At 51.2% G+C, this 25,274-nt stretch overlaps 1 protein-coding gene across 3 annotated transcripts; it reads right to left on the bottom strand.

Moving 5' to 3' along the window:
• Positions 1–391: 391 nt before the first annotated feature.
• Positions 392–18,155, bottom strand: LOC123024639 (H-2 class I histocompatibility antigen, Q9 alpha chain-like). 3 transcript variants are annotated; one of them, XM_044432625.1, is made up of 9 exons: positions 18,035–18,155; positions 11,746–12,021; positions 8,645–8,920; positions 5,647–5,934; positions 4,799–4,888; positions 4,034–4,066; positions 3,730–3,762; positions 2,731–2,764; positions 392–1,530 (listed from the first exon to the last, which is right to left on the bottom strand). In XM_044432625.1, the coding sequence occupies exons 1-8, from the start codon at positions 18,114–18,116 to the stop codon at positions 2,745–2,747; spliced, it is 1,098 nt and encodes a 365-aa protein (XP_044288560.1). In that variant the 5' UTR covers positions 18,117–18,155; the 3' UTR covers positions 392–1,530; positions 2,731–2,744. The 3 variants fall into 3 exon arrangements, with proteins under 3 accessions (XP_044288560.1, XP_044288559.1, XP_044288561.1); XM_044432624.1 differs by lacking the exon at positions 392–1,530 and adding an exon at positions 1,785–1,947 and having other exon boundaries at positions 18,035–18,154; XM_044432626.1 differs by lacking the exons at positions 392–1,530; positions 18,035–18,155 and adding exons at positions 1,785–1,947; positions 13,817–13,839.
• Between the last annotated feature and the right edge of the window lie 7,119 nt (positions 18,156–25,274).

The following is a 25,274-nucleotide window of genomic DNA, read 5'->3' as shown; positions in this document are numbered from 1 at the left end:
CTCCTCCTCCCCATAGCAGCCTGCCTGCCAGTTGCTTCCCACTCGGGCCCCAGCACCATGAGTGCTTCCCTGAGTGCATTTACTCCTGAGTAAGCTCCTCCAGGGGGTCGACATGGAGCACTGCCTTCCAGTGGGGCAAGAAAATGGCATTGGGAGATATACCTTTGCAGGAATATGACTGGGATGTTGCGGTGGGGGGAGGGGAGTGTACAAAACTGGGAAACCATGAAATGTGGGGAAAGGGGTGGGGAGATGGGGATGGCTGCCAGGAGAGATCTGGAAGGCTGGATCTGCCCCCCCCCCCGAGTGCTCTCCGCCCCACACTCTGCCTTAGAACAAAAGAAAAGGGGAAATGTGGTTGTCAGCCCTGAAAAAAGACTCGCAGCTCAGGTGCAGTTTTGCATTTTGTATGTATAAAAATTGTAGCTCTGTCATGCTTACTGAATTGGCTGGAATCACAATGCAAATTTGAGGTGGGGAGCAGTTCCAGTCTCCCGTGTCACTTCAAGGGTTTGTGCCCTTCCCCCATTTCCTTTGATCCCCCCTCCCCCCATAATTTGCTGGCTTCCAAGGTTTTGCATACTGACTCCTGGCATCAATGGAATTTCCCTCCATCCCTTTGGCATCAAGTGCTGAAATGGGTAGTTTCGGGTTTAGGGAACGGATTAATTCCCTTTCCGTTATTTCTAATGGGGACCATTGCTTCGGACTTTGAACGATTCAGAGTTCAAACAGCCTCCTGAAATGAGTTGAGTTCGAAGAATGAGGCACCACTGTACTTTTAAGGGAACAGCCTCATGGCCGCCCAGAACTGCTTGTCAACAATCCCCAGGAGCTCTTGGCTGCCCCCATGGTTATCACATCACAACCAAGTCGAGAGCAAAAGAATTCCTCTGGATCTGAGGCAAGACAGCCAGGGCACCAGCAAAACTCATTTATATAAGTTGCTCATATGCTCATTTATGAGCTGACACATTCAGCCTGCCCTCCTCTACTGTCACCTTCCCTGCTCTGAGAGGCTGTGTCAAAATAGTTGCACTCCAACCTTCACACCTCCTACAAGGGCCCATTTCTGCCTGGTGGAGAATGGCGCCCCCCCCCCCCCCCGTTCCCTCATGGGCAGCTGCTGTCCTCTCTGCAGGTCTCCCTGTCTTAACCACCGGAGAATTTTACGATCTCCCAGCAATCCAGCAATGCTGTGGGCTCCCTTGGCCAAGGCCTCTTGTCCCCACGGCCAGTCTCTGCATGCTAATCGCAGCTCCTCTGTCCACATCATCCAGAAGGCCCATCAACCTGCCTGTCTGTACGTGGGCATCTGCCGTGTGAGAGCAGCCAGTCACAGCCCTGGACCTCCCGGCCACGGTTCTGCAAGTCACTGGCCGCCCGTCCTGAAGCTCAAGCTGCAGGGCGATGGGCTATTGTCAAAGGGTGGACAAAGCGATACACAGAAGTCTCTTCACAGAAAGAGCAGGGATGAGCGAACCGGTGGGAACAGGAAGTTTCCAAAATTCCTAAATAATGTGGGCATACCTGCATCCATAGAGGTTTACAAAGACAAACAAGAAAAATCGTAAACACATTATGCCCTCGTTTTGAAACGAACAAGCAAAAAGTAGCACCAGATCCATTTCGACCTCAGAAGTCCTCTTTAGCTACCTGGTGCAGAAAGTGCCTACACGTACACACGGGCCGTCTGAGAAAATCCAAACCTCTCCCATACAGCCGTTAAAGGCATTAAGCAGAGCAGCAGAAGCAGGGGCGGACTGCCAACGAGAAAGCAAAAGCAAAGCTCACACAAGGCCCCGCACTTGAACATTTCAGAAAAGCTCCACGGCATTTGGAAAACGTGTCTCAGCTGAAAGCCGCAGCGCAAGCAAACCATCTAAAGATTTTATGCTGGTCTCCCTGAATCCCAGGCTATGTCTGCGTGGGGAGAGGAGGGGAAGGCTGGAAAAGATCCAGAATTCCCAGTAAGCTCCAGCAGGAGGGTGTCGAAACAGCCTTCCGCCTGGGATGGGGTGAGGGGCGCCCAGCGGCTGGGAGCCGAGCCTCCTGCTGCACCGCCGGCTTCCCCAGGAGTTAGGAGGAAGAAGCGGCTGCGTGCAAGGGCCAGGCTGGGCGCTGAGCACAGCTCCCGAGCCCCCACTGGCAAGGCCTTCTGGCCGCTCATCCCAATCACTGGGAGCCCCAAAGCCTGCTGGGGACGGCAGCTGTTCCCAGGCCGGGAAGGGCTCTCTCAGGCTGCCGAGGACCCTGTCCCAGCCCCAGGAAGGAGGGAGCAAACGGGGAAAGGGAGGGCCTGGCAGCCCACCCTGCCCACTGACCCTGCAGGGCACCTGGGCACGCGCCAACCCCTCGTGCTCCTCTGTGGCACGTCCGTGGCTGGGAAAGGTGCATCCCTCAGCCATATGCCTGGGGTGAGGGGACTGCACCCCTTGTGCCGGAGGAGCAGGGAGAGGATGGGGAGGCCGAGGGCCCTGCGTGCCAGGATGCGACCAGGCCAGGCAGGGCATGTGGCAGTTCCCCCCTGAATGCACCCCGGCCTCCTGCTGCAGCATCAGGAATGCCTGCCCCCCAAGCCCCTCTCCCTCCTGTCCTGAGGTGCTCCATGCAGCGCAGGGGTGGGAAGAAGGGGGGCTTCCTCAAGCGTGAGGAAGGGGCACCTTGTTCTCCTTGTCCAGCCCTCTGCCTCCACCCTCACCCACAAGGACAGCCCCCTCTGCCACTCACCTTTGGTGGGGCTGCTAGATGGCCAGGTTGCTCCCTGCGGTGGAGAGAAGGAACGAACATCGAGTCAGCCCCTCCCCGACTGAACAGTGCAAAGGGGGCTGGCAATTTGGAGCGGTGGGGCAGTTTCCTTTTTCCAGGGGACGGGCCTCCAAGCCTTTGCGAAAGGGGAGAGGTTCTGGTTTCCCTTTACTCTGCACTAGTCAGACCTCACCCGGAATCCTGTGTCCAGTTCTGGGCAAACAATTTTTAAAAGATGCAGAAAACCTAGAAAGGGTCCAGAGGAGGGCAGCCAAGATGATGGAGGGCCTGGAAACTGAGCCCTGTGAGGAGAAGCTGAGAGCGCTGGGCGTGTTCAGCCTTGAGAAGAGAAGGCTGAACGAGGACGTGATCTCCCTCTAGAAGCACCTCAGAGGCTCCCACAAAGAGGAAGGAAAAGGCTTCTCAGGCATCCCTGAGTGCAGGAGACGGAATAATCAATTCAAGTCGCGACAACCCAGATTCAGGCTGGGCATCAGGAAAAGCTTCCTCACTGCCAGAGCAACACGGCAGTGGGACCAGCTGCCTGGAGGGGTGGGGGGCCCTCCCACACTGGAGACCTTCAAGGGGAAGCTGGACAGCCCTCTGAGTGGGATGGTGTGACTGGGTGGGGGGTTAGTCCCAATGGCCTCTGTGGGCCCTTCCAGCCCTGCTATTCTATGATGCATGAAACCTCCAGGAGGAGGCCAAGCTGGGCCACCGGAAACGTCCCTTCCCGCCATCAGTGGCTTCATGAGCTCCGTCGGGGTTTCTGCTCTGAGCCAGGCCTTCTGCAGCCGACACAGGTGGCCGGACCAGCTGCACCTGCACGGGAAGGGAGGACGCCGCGTGGAGGGGAACCGTGGCTGTGCAGTGGGGCAGAATGGGCCTGGGAGACGTGGCGGAGGCCTCTGCCTCTCTCTCAGGGCAGCCTCAGGGAGGGCACAGCCCCCCCGTCCTCCGGGCTGGGATTCTCTCACTCACCGTGCTCTGAGCTGTCGGAATTCCGGTCACTTGCTGGAAAGGAGAGAAAGGAAAAGGAGTCAGGCTGGGAAGGGATGGGGTAGCTTGGCTTTCTCATCCTCCTGCTCTGACACACACCTTGATGGCGTCAGCCACGGAAACACCGCAAAAAAGCAGGTGGGGGGAGCAGAGTGCGAGCTTAGAGCTGTCCCCAGAACAAACTGATTCCTAGATGAGCCTGGAAGGATGAGGGCACCCTCTGCTGATCCCCATTTCCCACAGCAGCTGGCCCTGCGTTGGAGCAAACATGCCAGAACATACTCACTTGATGCCGCCTGGTAGCCACCTTGACATTTCTCTGCAGAGACAGAATCAGAGAGTCAGAACTGGAAGGGACCTCCAGAGATCATCTGGTCTCACCCTCTAAAAATGAGGAAGGGCTCTGGCAGATCACTTCCTAGCAGCTGCCAAGGAAGGTGGGCTCACGAGTTCTCCAAAAAATCATCATTAACATGAAGGCTCGCCACATATAAACACAGGATTTGGGCTAAAGTAACCGCAACGCCTCCATTCCTTCCTTCTGGAATGAACCTGGAGGTGCCTCAGGGCGACATGCGAGCAGGGAGCAGAGGTGCGTCTTAACCAATATTTCAAGGATTCTGTGCAGCTTTTCAAACCACTTTGAAAGGAGGAGAACTAGGAAACTTCTCGACCCCTAAGATGTGGAGCCAGAACTCCCCAAATATCAGATTGACCGAGTTCAGTTGATGATGCGTGGTCCTAAAACCGACCATGGGCTGTGCAAAGGCTGTTTAACCCTCCCAAAACCCAGACTTGTGGGGTTTGCTCAACATGGCAGCTGCCAAGTGGGGACCCCATATTCAAAATGGCAGCCCCACAAGCGCCACTGTTGATTGGATAACCCAGAATGGGTGGCCCTGCTCTGCAAACAGAATGCTTCAGATGCTCATGGTGAGGGGTGAGAGAAAGGGGGATGGAAGGAAAGAAACTGAGCCATGCCCCAAATTCATGGCCTAATCTGAACCTCCCCGAGCCACAAAAAGCAGCAGACTGAGGAAAGTTTACTTACTGTAAAAATAGACGCTAAGAATCACCGCCGCCAGCAGGATGAGGCCCCCTGCGACGCACCCGATAATGACCCCCAAGTTGGATGCTAAAACTGAATTGAGAAAAAGAGCGAGGCAACTGAATGGGAGCCCAACCAATCTTGACCTTTCCTGCAGGAATGGCTAAAGGACTGAGGAGGGGGAAGGCAGTGAAGTTGGTGGAAGGGGAGATTCCACCTGCTATCCTCCCATCTGAGGGGCTGCAAAAGCCCTTCCAGGGCTGTGATGGGAACTGAGGTCCCTTCCCAGGTCCCTTCTCAATCATCCCAGAGTGCAGGACGCAGACTCATGGGCTCAAGTCACAGAAGCCAGATTCTGGCCCAACACCAGGAAGAACTTCCTGATGGTTGGGGCAACGCAGCGACAGAACCCACGACCTCGGGAAGTGGTGGGCAACCCACACCGGAGGCACCCCAGAGGTCCTGTCGGGGATGCTGTAGCTTGGAGTCCTGCATCATGAGGTGGGTTGGACTCCACTGCCTCGCAGGTCCCTTCTCGCTCTGCTATTCCATGACACCAAGGCTTGGTTCCTCCCATTTTGTGCCACGTTTGCCTTCACACAAACCTTGCCAAAACTTCCATTATTCCCCAAACAGGCAGGCAGAGAGAGCCTGTGCTTGTGGCATCCATTGGGGTGCATAAGATCCAAATGATTTGTTTTGCACCACAGAGAACCCGCCACGTTCGTGACAGTCGGGGAGGCTGCTGGGGACGGGGCGTTGCTCTGGTTTCACCCCCCGCCTCCTGTGGGAAAAGCCACGTCCTGCAACCCTGCAGTCCAACCAGGCTGCGCCCCGCCCCCGTCGCTCACCTTCGGGCTCCTTCCAGACAAAGCCCACCGGATCCTGCATGCTGTCGTGCCCCACACGGCACTGGTAGCGTCCCCGGTCCTTGGGGTCGATCTTGATGCTGAGCCAGGTGAAGTAGGTCCTGTCTGAGTTGGGGGCCACGAGGCCACGGAAGGTGTCCTGGGCCCAGACCTCCCCGTCCCTCGTCCACATGATCTCAATCTCCTTGGGGTAGAAGCCGTGGGCCCGGCAGAGGAGGGTCTCCGTGCCATCCGGGTCCTCCTTGCGTGCCACATTGATCACAGGCGGCTCTGAAAAGAGGGAAAACGGCCGCTTCAGAGTCCATGGAGTCTCTCCAGAGCCTAGCAGGATGTCGGGGCCTCACTGCTGGAGCAGCAAAATACCTCTGGGGGCTTCCTTGCCCAAACGTCAGAATGAGCCCCCTGTCAGAAGGCGGGGGGGCTGCTTGGGGAACAGCCTGTTGTGCTGGTCCCCAAATCTCCAGGAGTCCACCTGCCCCCCCGCCACCCTGCTGTCCATGGAGGGCTAGTGCCCGGCTCATCTAGGCATGGCCCCTGAATCCTTGAGCCAGAGCCCCTGAGCCTGTTTCTTTCCTCTCAGCTCCAGACGAGAGGAAGAGTCATACGACAGTCCCACCCCGAAAGCGGAGCTGGTTACCACTCCTTCCATCACTGGATCATTTATTAAGCCCAGAGCCCAAAATTGCCAGGCATCACCAGCCACAAATTACACTTTCAGTGTTTGGAAAGGTATTTTGGAAGATGCTACTTTTTGTGCACCAGGAGAAAGGTGGCACTTGTGTGTGTGTGTGTGTGTGTTTGAATAAGTTGTATTCTTAATATACCTAACAAAAAGAAACTAAGAAGCATCAATCATCAAAAACATCAGACCTACTGAGTCAGCCCCTCACATTTTCTCTTTTTATGTTAAACTATAAACATGTCTAAGTCTATGCATATTCTCATTTCTCTAACCAGTAATAAAAAGAATCCCAGGTTTGATAGAAGTCTGTATCTTCTTTCTCCCTCAGAGACAAAGTCAGTCTATCCATTTCCACACAGTCCAAGATCTTTTTTAGAATCAGTTCATCAGAAGGTGGCTCTTCACTCTTCCAGTGTGGGGCTGAGAAAGGTGGCACTTGCTGAAATACCAGCGCCCAGATGACCTGTTCCATCTCACCCCTCCGGTCCAGCCGGCTCTTTGCCCACGTATGCTCCTGCCTCCTGCTCCTGCCCCATCTTTCTGGCTAAACCTGCTTCCAAAATCAAATTTCCTCCTCCCCCTTTGCCACACAGCCGCTTTTACAAATAGGGGTCCCCCTAAGAAACAGGGGCTTCCATGCACATGGATTTTAACACCAGGTACAGCTGCCTCACAGCTGACTGGCAAAATCTTGAAGAGACAATGCATTGCCCACCCATCCATTATTTATTTAAAACTTTTCTATACCGTCCCATATTTAGCCGTCTCGGGATGGCTTAAAGCATTAATCTTAGAAACACAGTGGTACCCTGGCTCACGAAGTTAATCCGTGCCAGGACTCTGGTCATGACCCAAATTGGTCATGAACCAAGTCAAATTTCCCCATAAGATTCCATGCAAATAAGGTTCATCCGTTCTGTAACCATTTCTTTTTAATCACAAACATTTGAAGCAAAGTGACAAAGAACAACAAAGATTGCGGCCATCTCCCCCCCACCCCCCGACACAGCCACAATCGCAGGCGCAGGTGAGTGTGATTGTGGGCACGCTCAGGGGCGGGGGAGACGGGCTCAATCGCAATCGTCCCCTGATGGGGAGTTCATGACCCGAGGCAACATTTTTCAGGAATTTCTGTTTGCGACCCGATTTGGTCGTAAACGGAAGTGTTTGTGAGCTGAGGTACCACTGCAGAAACAAGGACAACAGTCGCCCAGCATCCAATGTTAAGACATAAACCCACTAACTAAAACAAGTTAACAACTAAAATGCTGGGAGGATAAAAACAGTTTCACCTGATGCGGAAAGGCAAGAAGCGTTGGCGCCAGGCGGGCATCTCTGGGCAGCGTGTCCCGCAATCGGGGGGCCACCGCAGAGAAGGCCCTGCGGTGCCATGCTTGCTATCACTGTACTGGCAGCGCCAGGGAAGGGAAGAAATGCCTGTAGGATTTCCTGCCTCATGCTCAAAACAACTTGGCTGACTCTGAATACAACTGCGCTCCGCAATGGGGGGGGGGGGATGTGTGAGGAAATCTGTTTTTTTTGGCGGGGGGGAATTTGCTGGATCTGCTGAGCGCAGCTCCCTGCATTCTAGCCTGCTTTCTCACTGCCATGAGTGCGACTTCCAGGCAGACATGCAGAGTGTTTGCACAGTGCTGGCCGGAAACTCAGCCCGGCCCCCCCACCGTGCCTGATCTTCTGGGGAAAAGAGGCGTTTCTCATGACCCTCCACCCTGACCGGCGTGACTTGCCGCCTCGGGGAGTTTGCCAGCTGCACCACCTTCAATCTGGGATCGTTCTCGGCTTGCTTTCTAAGACAGAAGACGGCAGAACAGAAAGTCCTCGAACTCAAGAGGGGTGAATTCTGCAAAGCGTCATCGAAACCCTAATGGGAAGGGAACTTTGGCTGCCCTTTAGGCGGCAAAACTGAGTTCTCCCGCTGCACTTTGCTGTCCTTCACAATCTTGTCTCTTGGTTCCTACAGTTACCCCATTTCATATTCTTAGGCAGTTTACAGACAATTCTGAGGATGAAGCCAATAGCTCCAGAAGAGAGAGATTCCCTTCTATTCCTCTGAGTTGCTTGAAATGGGACCTTGAGTTAGAAAACCAACAACTCTCTTCTCCAGTTCCGTTCCGCCAGAGGTGGAAACAAGATGCGGCTCATCAACAGACTCAGAGGGAATTTCAAGAGGACGCAAAACCAGAAGTCACATGATGGGGTCAGTGTGTGTGCTGTGTGCCACTAGATCCGTTCAGGGCAGGCTCCACGTACCCTGCACCTGCCCCGTTTCCCCCTCACCTTTCCTCTGCAGGGCCTCCTTCCCATACCCCACGTGCCTCCGCAGCGACTCGATGCAGAACCCCTCCAGGTAGGACTTCTGTCTCTGGGCGATGGCGGGCTCGGCCTCCAGCTTCCGCTTGGTGATCTGGGCTGCAGCATCGGCCGCCGTCCAGGTGAGGGTCTCCTTGTCGAAGCTGAGGTAGGTGCGCCCATCGTAGGCATATTCGTCGAACCCTCCGGTGCTCCCGTCCCCCCTCAGCTCACAGCCGTACAGCTCCTGCCAGGTGTGGAACCCTGGAAAAGAAGGACCAGCCATGGTGAGCCTGGAGAAGAGGAAGGCTCTACAAGGACCTGAAAGGCTCTCACAAGGAGGAGGGCCTGGGTCTCGTCTCGATCATCCCAGAGTTCAGGACACGGAATAACGGGCTTAAGACAGAGGAAGCCAGATATCAGGAAAAAAATCCCGGCTCTTAGGGCAGTACAACAGTGGGACCCATCACGCAGGGAGGGTGCAGCTCTCCTACGCTGGAGGCAGCCAGGATGCAGCTGGACGGCCCCCAGAGGGACGGTCAAACTCGGAGCCCTGCACTGAGCACAGTGCTGGACCCAAAGGCCCCTTCCAACTCCACCGATCTGTGGTTCTGTGGGTCCAGGAGGGGCAGGTGCTGCCCCCATCAGATCACAATGGAGGATCTGGCAAATATTCACCCCAGGGGAGAGGCAAACCTGGTCGCTGTGCAAGAACGTAGGAAAACCAAGCAACACAGAGACCCATTTCTCATCCTGTTGCCACAAAGCCCTAAAACACAACCAGCCTGCAAAACGGGAAAGAGAAGTGAGAGCTGCTCTCTAAGTGCTTGCAAGGAATGCCACCAGAGGAGACGGGATTCCAGCAGAGCTATTCCAAGCCGCGGAGACGTGATCAGGCCGAACCCTAACAAGAATATGCTGACAAATATGGAAAGCGGGATTCTTGATGGCAGAGCCTGAACCTTTCGTTTTCTTCTCCCCTCTTGGCTCGAGGGTCCCCCACGGCCCCTCCTTTTGCACCCCCACATACTCTGCCTCCCACAGCAGCAAGATGCTCTCGCCGCTCTGCCCACACCCTGCACCCAGCCTGCCTACGGCCACGTGCCGAGCACCACGGGTGAGGTTCTGGTTGCCTCGCGAGGCAGAAACCGGAGGCTGCAGAGAGAGCTGCAGAGGCAGCGGGGTGGCAGGGGGACCCCGCAAAGTGGAACGATTATTTATTTAAAACATTGGCATGACGCCCAATTGTGCCGCAGCACCTCTGCGGGGCTCACAACCACAAGATAAAAATACAATAAAAACATAATAAAAACACAACACATTAAAAACAACAGTAAAATACAGCAAAGCATACAAACCAAAGGTCTATGGCAATTTGTTATTAAAACGTTTTTTAAAAAGGAAGGTCTTTGCCTGGTGCCAAAAGGACAGTAAGGAAGGTGCCAGGTGGACCTCCTTGGGGAGAGCGTTCCAAATATGGGGAGCAGCTGCAGAAAAGACCCTGCTCCGCACGGCCGTCCCTCTCCCCTCCTTAAGGGATGGTCACACAGGAGGGCCCCTGCGTAGCTCTCAAAGGCCGGGCTGGCGCATACGGGTGCAGCACTCCCTAAGAGGCTCCATTAAAGCCCCAAGGTTCCTCTTACCAGCACCCAAACGGAGCAGCCTCTTCCTCCCCTGCTCTGCTTTTACAAGTCCTCCAGCCCCTCCCTGCCCTGGGAGGCACCTGCCAATCACAAGCACCCCTGCCCCACACAGTAGTGTCTCCTTGCCTGAATACCGACGCCTCCCTCCACGTGAGGTGTGGGGAAACGGCTATTGCACCCAGAGCCTGCTGGACCAGGGAGATGCAGGATCGCGCTCACGGTCGAGATAAGTGAACTGGTTTTCTGGTCGCTGGGTCCATCTCACAGGGACTTTGGCACGGGCGTGTGTGGATGTGCCCTCCAACTGGCCCGCGGGGTCGGTCTTGAAAGGGAGCGTGCGGCTGGGTGAGCCGCTGGCCCTGCTGGCCACCTCCCACTGGCAGCCCACCCCACACGGTCAGAGCAGAGGAGGTGGCGGGGGGAGAAAGCAGGCAACCATCCCCCATCCGTGGGAGCCAAGGGGGGAGGGAGTGTAGATGGGGTGGGTCTCAAGATGCAGGGGGCTCAGAGCTTTTGCAGGCGCCCCTCTCTGTGTGCCCCTGAGGCCTATTTCCCAGACCTGGGCAAGGAGAGGACATGGGAGAGAAGGGAAAGCGTTTCTGGGCCAGCGGTCCCGCTGCCAACTTGCCCGTGAGCTGGCCTACCTCCGTGTGGAGCCCCCAAGGCAGGCAGGTGCTGCAGAGTGGGCTGGATTGGTGCCTGCTGGGAGCTCCCTCTGCTCAGCACCCCCTATTCCCCCCCTCCCTGCCAGCACATCAGCAGCTCAGGGGCTCCACCCTTGTGATTTTCTGCCTCCGTCTTAGCAAAGGGCAGCCTGGAGTGGCACCTTTACGCAGCCCACTCCTCTGCACAGTGCTGAAGAGCAATTCTTCCAGATGTTCGGACACCTTTGTTTCTTTCGCTTTGCTGCTGTGATTTCAAAAGGTTTTTCATTCTAAGCCCAGTCCTCAGTTCGAAGAGAGACCGCAGCACTGTGTTGTTATGTTGTGAATCTGAGCTGCCCAGAGTTGCTGAGGCACAACTGGGCAGCCTACAAATGCTTTAAATAAATAAACTCCAGGAAGACTGAGACTGGGAAGGGGAACCATGAAGAGCGAGAAAAGAGCCTCAAGAGTGAGGAGGTTTCATGGAAGGCCGAGGCCCAGTTCATCCACACCGCTGTACCCCCCTCGCGATTTATGGGCGCAAATGCTGGTCGGTGAAGACGGAGAGATCTTTCGTCTGGGGGGGAAGAGGAGGCATTGCACGACCACAAAGAATCACAGGATCGCGGAGGCGGAAGGGGCCAGAAGGCCGCTGGGTCCAAGCCCCAGCTCAGTGCTGGCAACCTCTTCTGGCTGTAGGAACTGGGCGGAGAGACCCCTTTCCTTTCCTCCCAGCACCCAGCTCTCCTCTCGTCCTGCCCTTGAGGACGCCAAATGCAGGGTGGGGGACCTGGGCCCTTACCCCCACTCTGGTTGTAGTACTTGGGCACGTTCACCAGGCGGACCTTGAAGACCTGCTCGGCGTTCCACGAGATCTGCGTGTTCCGCTCCCAGTAGTTGGCGTCGTCCTTCTCCACCTTCTTGATCCAGGAGGATTTGGGCCGGTCCCTCCTGGAGTAGCTGTCGTAATGCAGGAAGGGCTGGTCATCCAGGTACCCTATGACCATGAACTGGGGCAGCCCCTGGCTGGGGTTCGACACCCCCGTGCGGAAAAAGCGCATGGAGTGTGAGGTGACGCCTGGAAAGGAAGAACAAGGGGGCAGACATGGGGTGGGGGTCATGAAGGGGGAATATGCCATGTGACATTGAACCTACCAATGAAGTTCACAAGAATAAGCGTCACATGCTGACTGGAAGGGTTTTCTCCACATTTAAGGCCTTGCTCTTTATGTCAAAAAGGGTGGACAGTTCGGCAGGCTCGGGCACCTGAAAGGCCAAGCCTCTACCACAGAAGGAATGCTGTGACTATACCAGGTTCCAAAACTAATTTAGTCCTAGGAACATGCCGGAAGCTCCCAGGAACGCCTGCTCAGGGCGATCCTGAAATGAGTAACAAAATTCGGGATGCCCCCATACAAGGACATTTCTTTATGTATTCTTATTTTGCTTTCATACCGCCCAACAGCTGAGGGCTCTCTGGGCAGGTAACAAAAGTTAATCGTTATACATATAAAAGACAAAAACTACATATAAATAATGAAACAATGAACAATAAAGAGAGCCCTAACAGAACTACAGGCAGAGTCTATAAAATTACAAAATAAAAGATTGATAAGATGCAGCAATAAAACAATAAAGCCGCAGTGACTGCAAGCCAATCCGGAATTGGTACAGATTAAACTGCAATAGTAAAACAGGTTAACAAGTAAAACTCTAGGAAAATTTAAAGGTTTTCACCTGGTGCCAAAAGGAACAGAGTAGGTGCAGGCACTCTCTTTGGAGAGCTTGTTCCACAGTCGAAGGGCCACCCCCAAGAAGGCCCTTCTCCTAGCGGCCACCCTCTTGACTTGCTTTAGAGGGGGCTCCCAGGGAAGGACCCCAGAAGATGGCCTTGGGGTCCGCGTAGGTGCACAATGGAGGAGGCGTCCCTTCAGATAGCCCGGCCCCAAGCTGTTCAGGACTTCAAGTGTCAAGCCAGCAGCCTGAATTTGGCCTGGGCGTCAGTGGTATAATAATGGGCAATTTCAGCTCTCCCCAAATTGACTGGATAAATTCCGGTACTGGGAAAGAGGTTAAAATCATTGGCACCTAAATTACTGTGCCCTAGAGCCAACCAGAGGGGGCAGCCCTGGATTTAATGCAAGGTGGGGCTGTCCAGGACCTATTATGGGATGTCCAAGTTGCTGAACCAACTGGAACCTACGACACAACCTGGTTTAATATACATTCAAGTAGAAGATGGGCAAAGACATTTGGCACAGTTGTGTTTATCTTAAGAAGAGGAACCTTCTCTATAATGAGCGAACTGGTAGAAAGGAAGTTGAAAGCGGAGATCTGTTATGAAATCAAGAGGTGAAAAATCCCTTCAAATTTCTTGGAAATCACTCAAAACCACAATAAGAGACGTGCAGATAATCTGCATGCCACAAGTTAGGAAAAGGTTATCATTTGGGCGCACGCCTCGGTGACTGGCTAATGCGCTTCACTGTTTACTCGTGGACGCTTTCCTCAAAAGGGGGAACGGGAGGCCAGAAATGCAACCTCAGACTAGAGGAGAAAGAGGGCGGTTGGAGAGGGGCGGAAACTAGGAAGGCCAGAATAAATTGGGGCTCTGCCCGCCCCCTCCAAAGATCCACCAAAAAGCCCACAAGCAAATCTCCTCTCCAGCACCTCCTGCTGCTGACATGCCCCCCCACAGGCAAGAATGAGGAGCTGTTCCACAAAACAGACTTCGCACAGGCAAGTGATTCTCCCTTCCGGGGATGAGCTATGATGTGCAAATTGCCAGTTTTCATTTTTAAAAAGATGCCAGGGCTCCAGCTTTTGCAGAACTGAAAACAGGAAACAGACCGTGCTGTTACGATCCTGCTTACTCATTTCATGAGAAATTGCTGGCTTCCAGCCTTTGGTGTCGTTAGGGCATCACTGACTGTGCTAAACCTTTGTGGGGGGGGGGGAGTCCTCAAGAATCAAGAAATTTCTTTTTTTTTTATTAGTTTTATTTGAAATTATAATCCTAAAAAACAAAACTACAAACAACATCCATCATCAAAAACATTGAGCCCGCTGGGTCAGCCCCCACACCATTCTTATTCCATTTATAAAGAATCAAGAAATTTTTCAGTGCTGGGTTTGGAAGAGATATGACAACCAATGAATACACCAGAAGCAAAGATGGGAATCTTTCCACCCCAGGTCCTGTTAATATTTTTTCCTAGGTTTGCGAACATTTTGAAAATTAATTTGACAATGTGCTCAGATGATGTTTGCAATTATTATACCCACATTGTAGGAGGCAGGGCTGTGGTCGAGAAAGTGTGGGTTACACAAGCCCTGCAAAGTAACCCGGTGTAGTTGCCCCCATTAAGGAGAGAGTGTGTGTGTTAGTGCGGTATTTAATAACTCTGCACTGTTCTTAGTGTTTCTGGGAAAAGCAGGCGGAGCAGATAGACAGGCCTTCTTTGTGGTCGTGCCCCTCTCTCTGGAGTTGGCTCCCCAGAGAGGTTCATCTGGCACCCCCCCTTTCAATCATTTCGGGGCCAAGCATAAACGGTTTTACTCTCCAAACATTTAATAATGAGCTGAACTGTACTGAATTAATTAACTTTATTTTGATTGATTGTGAAGAATGTTTTAGTGATGATTCATCTGCTATCCTGGCTTAGGATAAATCTTATTAAAGTATTATGTAGCAGTTGTAGTTTGTTTTTTAAAAACAAGTTTTTCTCATTATCATTTATGGTATAATTTATACAATATTGCTTTGTTGTTGGATGTACACTGCCCAGGGAATCCTGTTAGGGACTTTTGGGTGCAGTTTTATCAAACAATCAAATAAGTTTGATTTTATTTAAATAAATTTGATTGTCATGGCAGTACAATTGGCTACAGGTTTGAAGGGCTTGTGGTGCCATTCAAATCTTGCTTTAAGAGAACTTGCCCTGTTCAGGTCTTGGGGGAGGCCCATCCCTCTCTTAGCGCCGGCCTTGGAGTTGAGACAGTGCCAAGCACCTCTGCAAAAAGCCACATTTTTCTTGTATCAGAGAATCAAAGGGCCAGCACAGAGCTGACGGGGCTCTGGGAAGAACTGAGTCTTCTCCTGCGAGTGGGAAGGCAGAAGGCACGTCTAAAGGTTGAGAAGCAACAGACAGGTAGATCTTGGATAGATGTTTCCTAGTGGACAGATCTATCGATCTTCGTCGGGGGAACCCTCCATGAAAGAAATTAGGAGAGTAAGTACTCGGAGGAGGGCTTTCTCTGCGGTGGCGCCCAACCTATGGAATTCACTCCCCAAAGAGGTCCGCCTGGCACCGTCGTTACTGGTTTTTCGGCGCCAGGTAAAGACCTTTTTATTTAAACATCATTTTAATTGTTAAAACATATGATCTGGCCAGGGCAACTTCTTCTTCCTTCTCTTTTCTCCTCCTATATTTTTATTTACTTATTTTATACTGATAATTTTAATTTTATATTTGTAATTCAGTGTATTTTTTGTATTTTTGTATTTAATGGTAATTTATTATGTTCTATTGTATTTCAATGTATTTTATTGTGTTGTAAGCCGCCCCGAGGTTTCGGCAAGGGGCAGCATAGAAATGTTATAATAATCATCATCATCATCATCATCATCATCTTGGAAGTCAGGCAGCCCATGACTTGCACTGGTCAGAACTGGTAGACCGGCCCTCTCATGCTAGTGGGGGGTCATTATTACTATTGTTTGTAAATAAGAAAAGAGACAACGAAAAGCATAGAATGACCAAAAAAAGGTGCCAAGGGACCCTGTACAAAAAGAGCTTATAAAACTAGATGCGGGAGGTTCCACAAAAAATCAGCAATAATCATTATGTCATCTAAACTCAGAACTACGATTTTATATAAACAAATAATAATAAAGATTGTTAGATTGGTAAGTAATCAAATCAAATCAAACTAATAATTTTGCATGAAATTGCTTGAACACAGGCAACACATAAGCTATAACCCATCTCTCAGTATATCCACAAACCACGTTTTCTCCCTCTCCCCATTTCCTGTTCCATTCACCACCCATTTCCCCTTCTTCCTCTCTTCCATATTTCAGAGAATTGTTCATGCTAATCTCATCATTGCATACGTTATGCATTGATGATACCCAAAGATTCTATTTTTTCTCTCAGTTATGAATAAAATATGCCAGCAGGGGTTTTGAAAGATGTGCAACCATACATCAAACATGCAGAGCCAAAAGAGCGTTGCTGTCACTCAGTTCAAGCCAGGCAACAGCTGTACTTTGTAACCCCTAAGAAACACTGGTCCAGCCCAAAGGGGTGGAACTAAGAAAAAGTGAAGCTGTAAGAAATTCTGATCAAGAAGAACAGGAGAGTTGAAGAGGCCACTAAGGCCCGTTGATGAGTTGTTCTATCTATCTATCTATCTATCTATCGATTTATATCCTCCCTTTTTCCTGCAAAGGGCTCAAGGCAGCTTACATCTCCTCCTCCATCTTATCCTCACAACAACAACCCTGTGAGGTAGGCTGGGCTGAGAGTCTGTGACTGGCCCAAAGTCACCCAGTTGGCTCCATGGCTGAGCGGGAACTCGAATCCAGATCCTCCGAGTCCCAGTCCCATGCTCTTCACCACTGCACCACACTGGCTCACACTGGCTCAGGTAAAATCCCTACATGTCGGTGCTGTGGTGTGAGTCCACATAATGAATGGATGTATATATATAACTGAATTGGCATTTTATTCCAGGGTTTTGAGGATTCTGCACAGGCAGCCGACTTCTCTGTGCTCAGACAGTGGAAGCGAGCATTTTGGATTCCTTTGAGTTGGAGCCAAAGGGACTTTTGAACTTTGCGATTCTACAGCCAGTTCTATTTGCATTGGTGCTGTTGCCTGGGTGGGACTTGGGTGCACGGGTTGTAGTATTTTGTTTTTATTATAACTGTCCATGTTGTTCTGTTATAAAACTGTTGATAAGAGGTTCATTTTGTATGTTAGGTTGTGTCTGCAATGTTCATTAGCCCACAGAATCTACCAGTGCTACATACTGTTCATTGATGCAAGGGGGTCCATGCCCCCCAGCCCCTGGCCTTGGACTCCAACTCCCATTAGCCCCAGCCAGCATGGCCAATGGTCAGGTTGCAGCCCCAAACATCTGGAGGCGGGCAGAGGAAATCTTTCTGTCATGACTCATGTGCCAATGTCAATATTACACTAAAAGCAGCTATCTCAAAAAACAAACAAGCTTCCGTTATTCGCGTCTTTCCCCCGCTTGCCCCCGAGTTCCGTGTTTTTGTTTTTATTCTTCTACTTCCCCGCTGCAAAGCAACCAAGAGCGCGCACACAGAAAGCGCGCAGGTGTTCTGCAGCGGGGAAAACCAGGCACGTAAGTTCCAACCACAAACGGTAGTTCAACCAGGCGCCCTCCCCCCGAAGGGATCCTGCCATTTCCCCCCGATCTAAACAGAGATAGAATCACAGGCTTCATTCCGTGGCTTGCTCTCGATCCGAGGAGGGCGGGGGTGGGGGAGGAGGAGGGAAGGGGGACTATCCGTGCCAAGCCGCCAATGCCGGCCCGAGTCCAGTGCGCCGATGAGTGGGGGCGTTTCAAGGGTGCGCAAAACGACCGAAAAAAGGAAATCTGCTCGTCTACGTGCTTCTCTGGGACCCTTTGCCTGCCCTCGTATGGCTAGGTGCGGCTACGCAAGATCCGCTGCTCGCCGGATCGCCTTTCACAGCGAAGCCTTCGGCGGAGACCAGCTCCGCCTAAAAGGGCAACTTTTGAAAATGGGGGGGGGGGGTCCTCCGGAATCCAGATAAGCACCGAGCCCTTGGATAGGCACGTTCTCCGCGCCCCCGCCCCAAACACAGGCACTTTCCACCTTCCTCGCTGCGTGGCTGTTTTTCTCGGGGTGCGGGGAGTGTCAGCCCATGGGGATCCCAGCAGCGGGTGTCCCGCGGGGCGAACGCGATCCGGGCGCGGGCTGATCGCGGATTCCGCGAGGGGAGATCTGCCAAGAAAGGGGCGCACAGCCAAGAGACCCCCCGTCCCCCTCGCGAACCGGCTGGCTAGCAAGGTCTGCGCATCCCCGAAGCACTCACCGCAGCATCCCCGCAGCAGGAAGGCCGCCGCCGCCGCCGCCGCCACGAGCAAAACGGGGCCCCGGAGCGGACCGGCGCGCATCTTCCCGGCCTCCGCCGCGCCCGCTCCGGTTTGGGGTCGCGGTCGCTCCCTGCACAGCCGCCGGAGCGGAAGACCCCGAGTCGGGGCTCCGATTGGCCGAGAGCCGAAGCCGCGGCCAATGGGAAGGCGCGTTGCGAGGCGGCGCGTAATTGGCGGTCACTGGCGGTCAGCCCGGGAAAGCGAAAGTGGGCCGCGCGGAGGGGCCTCGGCGGGGGGGGGGCGCTCGGGGCTGGATCCCCGGGGGTCGCGCGGGCCGCCTCTTTCCCTGTGCAGCGCCGCCCCGCGCAGCGCCGGCAGATCCCCTGGGGCCGGGCGGGGCGAGCTCCTCTTGCCCGGGGAGCCGGACTTGGGCTGCGGCGAACAGTCGCATCCAGCGCTGAGCCAAGCGAGCCTCCGGCGGGCGCGCCTCGACCAGGTCAGCAATTGCATGCGCGGCCAGGACTGCAGGGAACCCGCTCGGTGATTCACGGAGCCGCTACGACACAACAGACATGTGCGTGGTGGGAGCCGGCTGGAGCCGGGGGTCAGACTAGATGGCCCGGGAGACCCCTTCTGACTCACTCTGTTTCTGTGTTTCTAAGTAACAGGTGGATCGGAGGCGGGCCCTTTGCGGTTCCGCCAGGAGTCGAGCCAAGGCTTTCAAGCCAGAGCAGGAGGAACCAGTTTCTTAACAAAACAAAGGTTCACCTAGTCCAGCACTCCACACATATGGGGGCAAAGCAGCTGCCCGCAGGATCCCTCCAGCCAGGATGGGTGCAAGAGCTCCTCCTGCCCAGCTCCTCAGCAGGCCATGGCTGGGGAAGGTGGGAGCACGTGGCCAGCAAGGCTAGCAGCCCCAGGTAGCCTCCTCCCTCATGAATCTGACCAGCCTCTCTAAAGATTGGTGGCCTCCCCACTTCCTGTGGGAATGAATTCCATGGTTTAATTCTGTGCTGTGTAAAGAGCTCCTTCCAGGCTGCGGATGGCAAGGGGCGATGCCTTTGGGGCGTCTGCCACAGGAGGCCCAATCCTCAGCAAGCTGCAGCCCAGAGAGCTGGAAGCTTCCCTTCCCTGTTGCCCCTCACCATCATCCACCCCAAGAATCAGTCTCTCGCTACGCAGTGGCTGCTTGGATGCGTAGTGCAGGATGCGGTAGACACTCTCTGATATTCACTGAAATAGACTTACTTCAATCCCATGTAAGAAAACTGCAATAGTTTAATTCAATTTTGTTTCCCCCTTTTTTGGGTGTGTGGGTGGTTTTGGTTTTGGAAAACCATAAAAATAAGTTTTAAAATCTGTGCTGCTTGGAGCCACACAGTTTGAAGATTCACAATGAAAAAAAGTAAAACAAACAGAAGTAAAAGCCAGATCCATTAAATAAAAAGACTTTTGCTATTCCTTATCATTTTTACAAGGGACACTGAGTAAACTCCCATCAAACCACACCACATAGCGGCCTCCATGGGCTAAAAACCGCAGATCCAATCTGCACAGGTACTTCCATGTCACAACAACAGGACTCTGAACTGGACACTAGGATTGGCTGGTTATTTTTGTGGCATCTTCTGTGGAAAAAAAAAAAATAGCCACTGGATCCATGCTCCAAATTGATGGTTTTATTCCGTGGGAGTTGTGTGAAGCACACAAGCAGGACTCTTTGGGATTTATGGCTTTGCATCGTGCACCCTGTAAATGGCCAGATCCAGAATGTAACCGCTTTGTTCTGTGGCCTGAGTTGATTAGATGGTTGATCCAGTGGAGTGAGTATGGGGACAGTTTATTCAATCTGCACAACTCATGAGGAACCACGACTCAAATCCCCCTCCCATCCTTTTTTCCGCCCTGGCTCTGGGGGGTACAGGATCTGTGCCATTGATAGAGAGGTGCTTTGTGACTGATTCGGGGTATACCCCAAGTACAGTCCAAGCGAGGTAGCAGGATCTGTGCCTCGTGTTGGGAAAATTCAGATAAATCCTGGTAGGAAAACGTTGCTTATATGTACCTTTGTGTTATAAAATCAAACCTGCACTCCTCTCTCAGAAAGCACCCCAGTTCTAAGCCAGGTTGCTGTTTAGCACAGGGGTCCTCAAACTTTTTCGATAGGGGGCCAATTAAAAGGTGGCGGCTATGTGCCCGGCCGGTGAGGTGGGGGTGCCTGGGGGCATGGGCCGGTGAGATGCCATTGGGCATGCGCAAGGGGGCATTGGGCACGTGCAGCGGCAGCGGCTCGCTCCCTCAGAGACCATCTCCAAGCAAGCAAGCAAGCGAGCCACCACCTTCCCACCCGCGCAGCAAGCACTCACGCGGGCGGCGAACAGCGGTGTGGGCCGGACGGAGGGCCGTGGCGGTCCGGATCCATCTCATGGGCCGTAGCTTGAGGCCCCGTGGCTCAGCAGTTGCTGCTACTTTTAGCAGTGGGACTTGATAGCTTCCCCAGGAAGCTGCCAAGTTTTGATGATCAGTAAGAACTGATAAGGTTGCCAGGTAACAGCACTGTAATCACCCTTATTTGCATGGAGAGGAGACGCACAAAAATCCTTGGTGATCCTAAGTGTGCCTTAGTGACTGTTAGGTTAATATCCTGCAGTCAAATGCCATCGTACTGAGTACTGAGCCCGCTCTACAGACCTCCCCCCTTCTTCTGACCGTGTTCCCCTTATTTCCATCAACTGCCCAGCTGCTGGGCCCACATGACTCAGAATCTATATCAGAATCTATAAAACACTCTGCAGATATAGGTGTGTTCAGTGACTGATTAGCAGATAAACAGTCAAGTGCTGTGAATTGTGACAGGTCCTAAGGGCAGCTTTTAACATTCCGATGAAGGAGATTACATTGGGACAAAGAGAATCCTTTTGTTTCATGTAACATGAGAGCCTGCAGGAAGCTTGTTTAGCAGAGGAATGTAGAGATTTACTCAACTAGCTGATTTACTTAACTAGCTAGCTAGCGCTGGGTTCCTGAGTGGAGCTTGGAGCAGATCAGCGGCTGTGCCGGCACCTGTTTTGGGCGACGGAGCCGCAGCAGAGGGGTTCAAGAGCCACGTGCGGCTCTGGAGCCACAGGTTGCTGACCCCTGGCCTGGGTGATCTCACCAATAAAAACGCCAGGGTTCAAGGCAGTTCAGTCTTCCCTGTCCGCCCTGTAATTCATTCCTACCATTAGTGAAGAGACTCTGACACTTGCCTTAGTGCTTCACACCAGGATGTGCTGCAGCAGAGCCAAGACGTTTGTGTGCTCACTTGGACACGGACGAGGTCTTTGCTTTGATGTGGTCTTGTGTGTGCGAGGAGAGGGAATCCATGTTGGATCCGTAGTTCTTCCGCTTCAGTCAGTGGAGGCAGGTGTGTTTTGCAAAGGGATGGTGGTTCCAGGGATTTTTCAGGTTAAAAAAGTGCAGATCTGTGCCTTGGATTCATGCAGGCGATGTGCCATGGTGGGGGTCTATGAAGCCTGACTTGGGGGATTTCACACAGAAGAGCCATAAGGATACACACCTCGGATAGTTCTTATTGTTAAGTCATCCCTGCATGTAGCAACCCAAACTGTGGCTTTAAGCTCCGGTTTACGTGGGACACCAGATCTGTGGACAGAAGCAGGTTTCATTGACTAAAAAGAAAAGAGGAGTTGACCAGCTGATGTATTTCCTCCTTGCTTTAGGGTCTGTTTCTGATCAGCATCCAAGTTCTAGCCAGAACTGCTCCTGCAACTCAGCTCTCAGTTTCTCCCTGCAGCTTTGGCCTTCTTTTAACCCACTTCCACAAAAAGCTGGCGAAAAGCTGCCTCAGGAAAAGCAGGTGTGGATCTGAAAGGCCCTTGTTCTGGCTGAGAAAGTTCCAGTCTGCGTAAGGACCGCTTTCAGGTCTCTGCAGGTGCAGGGGAGTTTAAGGAGTCAGGTTTAATCCCTCCTGAGATGTGGACTTTTGTTCCTTGCAAAACAAGGAAATCTGCACGACAATGTGCGGCTTACTGAGTTTTTCTCTGCATAACAACAGTTTGGCCTGCCCCAGAAGACAGGACTTGGAAAAATTAGCTCCTCCCTGTTCACACATCAGGAACTCAGTGGTGCCTGACAGATGGGTCGCCCCTCATCCACTGTCACGTCATGGGTGAGGGATGCCTTCCTCTGGACCAGTCCGGCATCAGGAGGAGGCCCAGACTTGTACCCTCTTGAACTTCAAAGGACTTCTCAATACTGCTACCACCGTGACAATTACTTAGTTTGATATATTTAAGAGCTTCCTTTTCACGAAGCCAATTATGGACTTCCTTTGGCCAGAAAACTTCTCAGATAAGTGCATGTTGATTATATTTATTTATATACATCTGGCACCCAGATTATGGAATGCGCTCCTTGGAGACGTGTGCCTGGTGCCAAGTTTATATTCTTTTTGGTACCAGGTTTTATTTAATTGCTATTTTAAATCTAATATTGTATCATTGACAGTCACTCTTTTTGTTTTCAGTTCTTTGTTTTTATATAATCTTTTATTGAATTTGTTATTTATAAAGATTATTTCATTGTTTTTAATTGTATATATTGTGAGCCGTCCCGAGATGCCAAGGCATGTGGTGACGGCATACAAAAGTTTTAAATAAAATAAACAAATATTTATTTGGGTGTTTTTATGCCCTCCAATACGTTGCAGGTCTGAGCAGCTGAAAACCAGAAGAACCAGAATTACTAACGGCTGAAAACCAGAAGATAATGTTTGCAATTATCTCTGCTACATGTAATCCTGTTTTTAAAGACCCACCTGCAATGTGAAGGCTACACATTCTGGTGTCAATCAGTTCTTTTTCTTCTCTCAGGTCAAGTTTGACTTATTCATAGGTACTTGCAGTAATTTTACAAGCAGTAAAGAAGACATGACTCCCAAAACTGAGCAGCAGCAGCTTGGGGAAAAGCTCAGGTACGGTGTGGAAACTTTTTGGCAGTATTCATCCCAGAAATGAACCACTGAACCCATCTGTACCTTTGGAACCAGCTTGTTCAGCGCGTCATCAAAACCTGATCCAGTTCTTTCCGTAAATGACCAGAGAACCACGAGGCCAAGCCGAAAACCTCACCATGTCTTTGCTTTTGTTTTCCCAAAGGAGACCGTTCAGCTAACTGGAAGCAAATGCCCACCAATGCTGATGCAAGAGTTTAGTGACTCTTTGCCTCGCTAAGCACTCTGCTGTCACGGCTGATGTCTGATTACACAAGAAATCATCCTGGTTTGTGTGGGAGGCAGTTCTTTGCCCTTTTCATCATCCAGACCTTGTCTTCAGTGGTTCTTTTTTCCTCTCTGGTGCTTTTGTGACTTGGATTTCACAACAGACTGCTGAGTTGAGCTAATCTTGTTCCTCTGTTCTAATAGCCCATGTGTGACTGCCCAGCTCTGTCCCATATTACTGTCCCATATTACTCAAATCAAAGTTTTGTAGCACACCTTACAATAATAACCTTTCGTGTTTGTCTTTAGCAAGTGCTGAGCAACCTGGAACAAAATCAGGAGGAAGTTGGACATCCATCCATTGCATTTTGAAACCAGACTTTTTAAAAGCCATCCCCAAAAGGTAGTTTGTTTGTTTGAATAAGTTTTATTCTTAACAGACCTAACAAAAAAGAAACTAAAAAGCCATCAATCATCAAAAACATCAGACCTACTGGGTCAGCCCCCCACATTTTTTCTTTTTATGTTAAACTATAAACATATTTAGATCTATGCATAATCCCGTTTCTCTAGCCAATAATAAAAAGAGTCCCAGGTTTGATAGAAGTCTGTATCTTCTTTCTCCTTCAGAGACAAAGTCAGTCTGTCCATTTCTGCACAGTCCAGGATCTTTTTTAGAATCAGTTCGTTGGTAGGTGGTTCTTCACTCTTCCAATGTTGGGCAAATGCAATCCTCGCCGCAGTAGTTACATGTAGAGTCAAATACGTTGCTTGTTCACCAACATCATCAGGTACAATGTCTAATAAGAAAACTTCAGGTATAAATGTTAAAGGTTTTTGTAACATTTCCTCAAGACATTTGTGTATTTTAATCCAATACTTTTTTGCCTTATCAACAGGTCCACCCCATATGATAAAAAGTACCCAGTTTGTGTTTACATTTCCAACATCCATTTGACTTATTTGGAAACATCTTAGCTAACCTATTTGGCAACGAATACCATCTATAAAACATTTTATACAGGTTTTCTTTGTATGAGGTTGCTAGTGTTACTTTAGTATTTCTTTCCCACATCTTTTGCCATTTCTCTAACTCAATATTATATCCAAAATTTTGTGCCCACATTATCATAGTTTCCTTAACCTGTTCATCTTCCATTCTCCTATCCAGGAGAAAGTTATACAATCTTTTAATCATTTTCTCATCTGATTTAAGAATCACGTGGTCAAAAGCTGTTAACCCCCTATAGAAGCTCCACATTCTATAGTCTTTAGCTTATCTCAATTGCATTTGAAACTTGTGCCACCAAGAAATATTAATTCCTTGTTCTTGTATTTCTTGACTCAATTTCAATCCTCCATCATTATCCAAAATATCATCATATCTCACAATCGTATCAAAATTCAGTGCATTTGGATATACAAGAGCTTCCATAGGCAAAAGCCATCTTGGTAATTTAGTATACAGTCTTATCTTCAACTTTTCCCACACCAACATTAATGATTTCCTAATATAATTATTTAAAAAGCAACCGTGTGCCTTACACTTTTCATACCACATATAAGCGTGCCAACCCATCTGCAAATCATGCCCTTCAAGATACAAAATTCTCTTATTTCTTAAAGTTATCCATTCTTTTAGCCACGTTAAAGCAGAGGCTTGATAATACAACATCCAGTCGGGAAGACCAAGACCCCCATTCCCTTTAGCCTCCTGGAGCATTTTTGATTTAATCCTTGATTTCTTCTTTTTCCATACAAATCTTGAGATTTGGGTATTCCCAAAAGGTAGCTTGTTGAAAAACACCCCCCTGCCCCCAAGTTACCCAGGCACTTTCTGCAGCCCTGGTTTCAAAGCATTCCAGAAGGTGCCTGAGCCAATCCGCAGCAGGGAAGGAAGGGCCACCCGACTGTTTGCAGACTGTCAGTGCAACCTGGCAGAAGTGGACCCTCCCCATCTGCAAGCTTTGCTTTTCAGGGAGGGAGGTGCTTCTTCTCGGAAATCCAACAGCAGCAAC

This window comes from Varanus komodoensis, unplaced genomic scaffold (assembly GCF_004798865.1).
Source record: "Varanus komodoensis strain SLA01 unplaced genomic scaffold, ASM479886v1 scaffold240, whole genome shotgun sequence".
Lineage (NCBI taxonomy): Eukaryota > Metazoa > Chordata > Lepidosauria > Squamata > Varanidae > Varanus > Varanus komodoensis.
The sequence above is the reverse complement of the archived record's forward strand: the minus strand, read 5'-3'. Positions and strand labels throughout refer to the sequence as shown.

What these genes read in the sequence shown, in the direction of transcription:
- LOC123024639 (XM_044432625.1), bottom strand. Translation starts at nt 18,116, where the DNA reads ATGCGCGCCGGTCCGCTCCGGGGCCCCGTTTTGCTCGTGGCGGCGGCG. An exon ending in CCTGCTGCGGGGATGCTGCG is followed by an intron (nt 12,022 to 18,034) that starts GTGAGTGCTTCG and finishes CTTCCTTTCCAG; the next exon opens with GCGTCACCTCACACTCCATG. An exon ending in GGAGGCCCTGCAGAGGAAAG is followed by an intron (nt 5,935 to 8,644) that starts GTGAGGGGGAAA and finishes CCCTCTTTTCAG; the next exon opens with AGCCGCCTGTGATCAATGTG.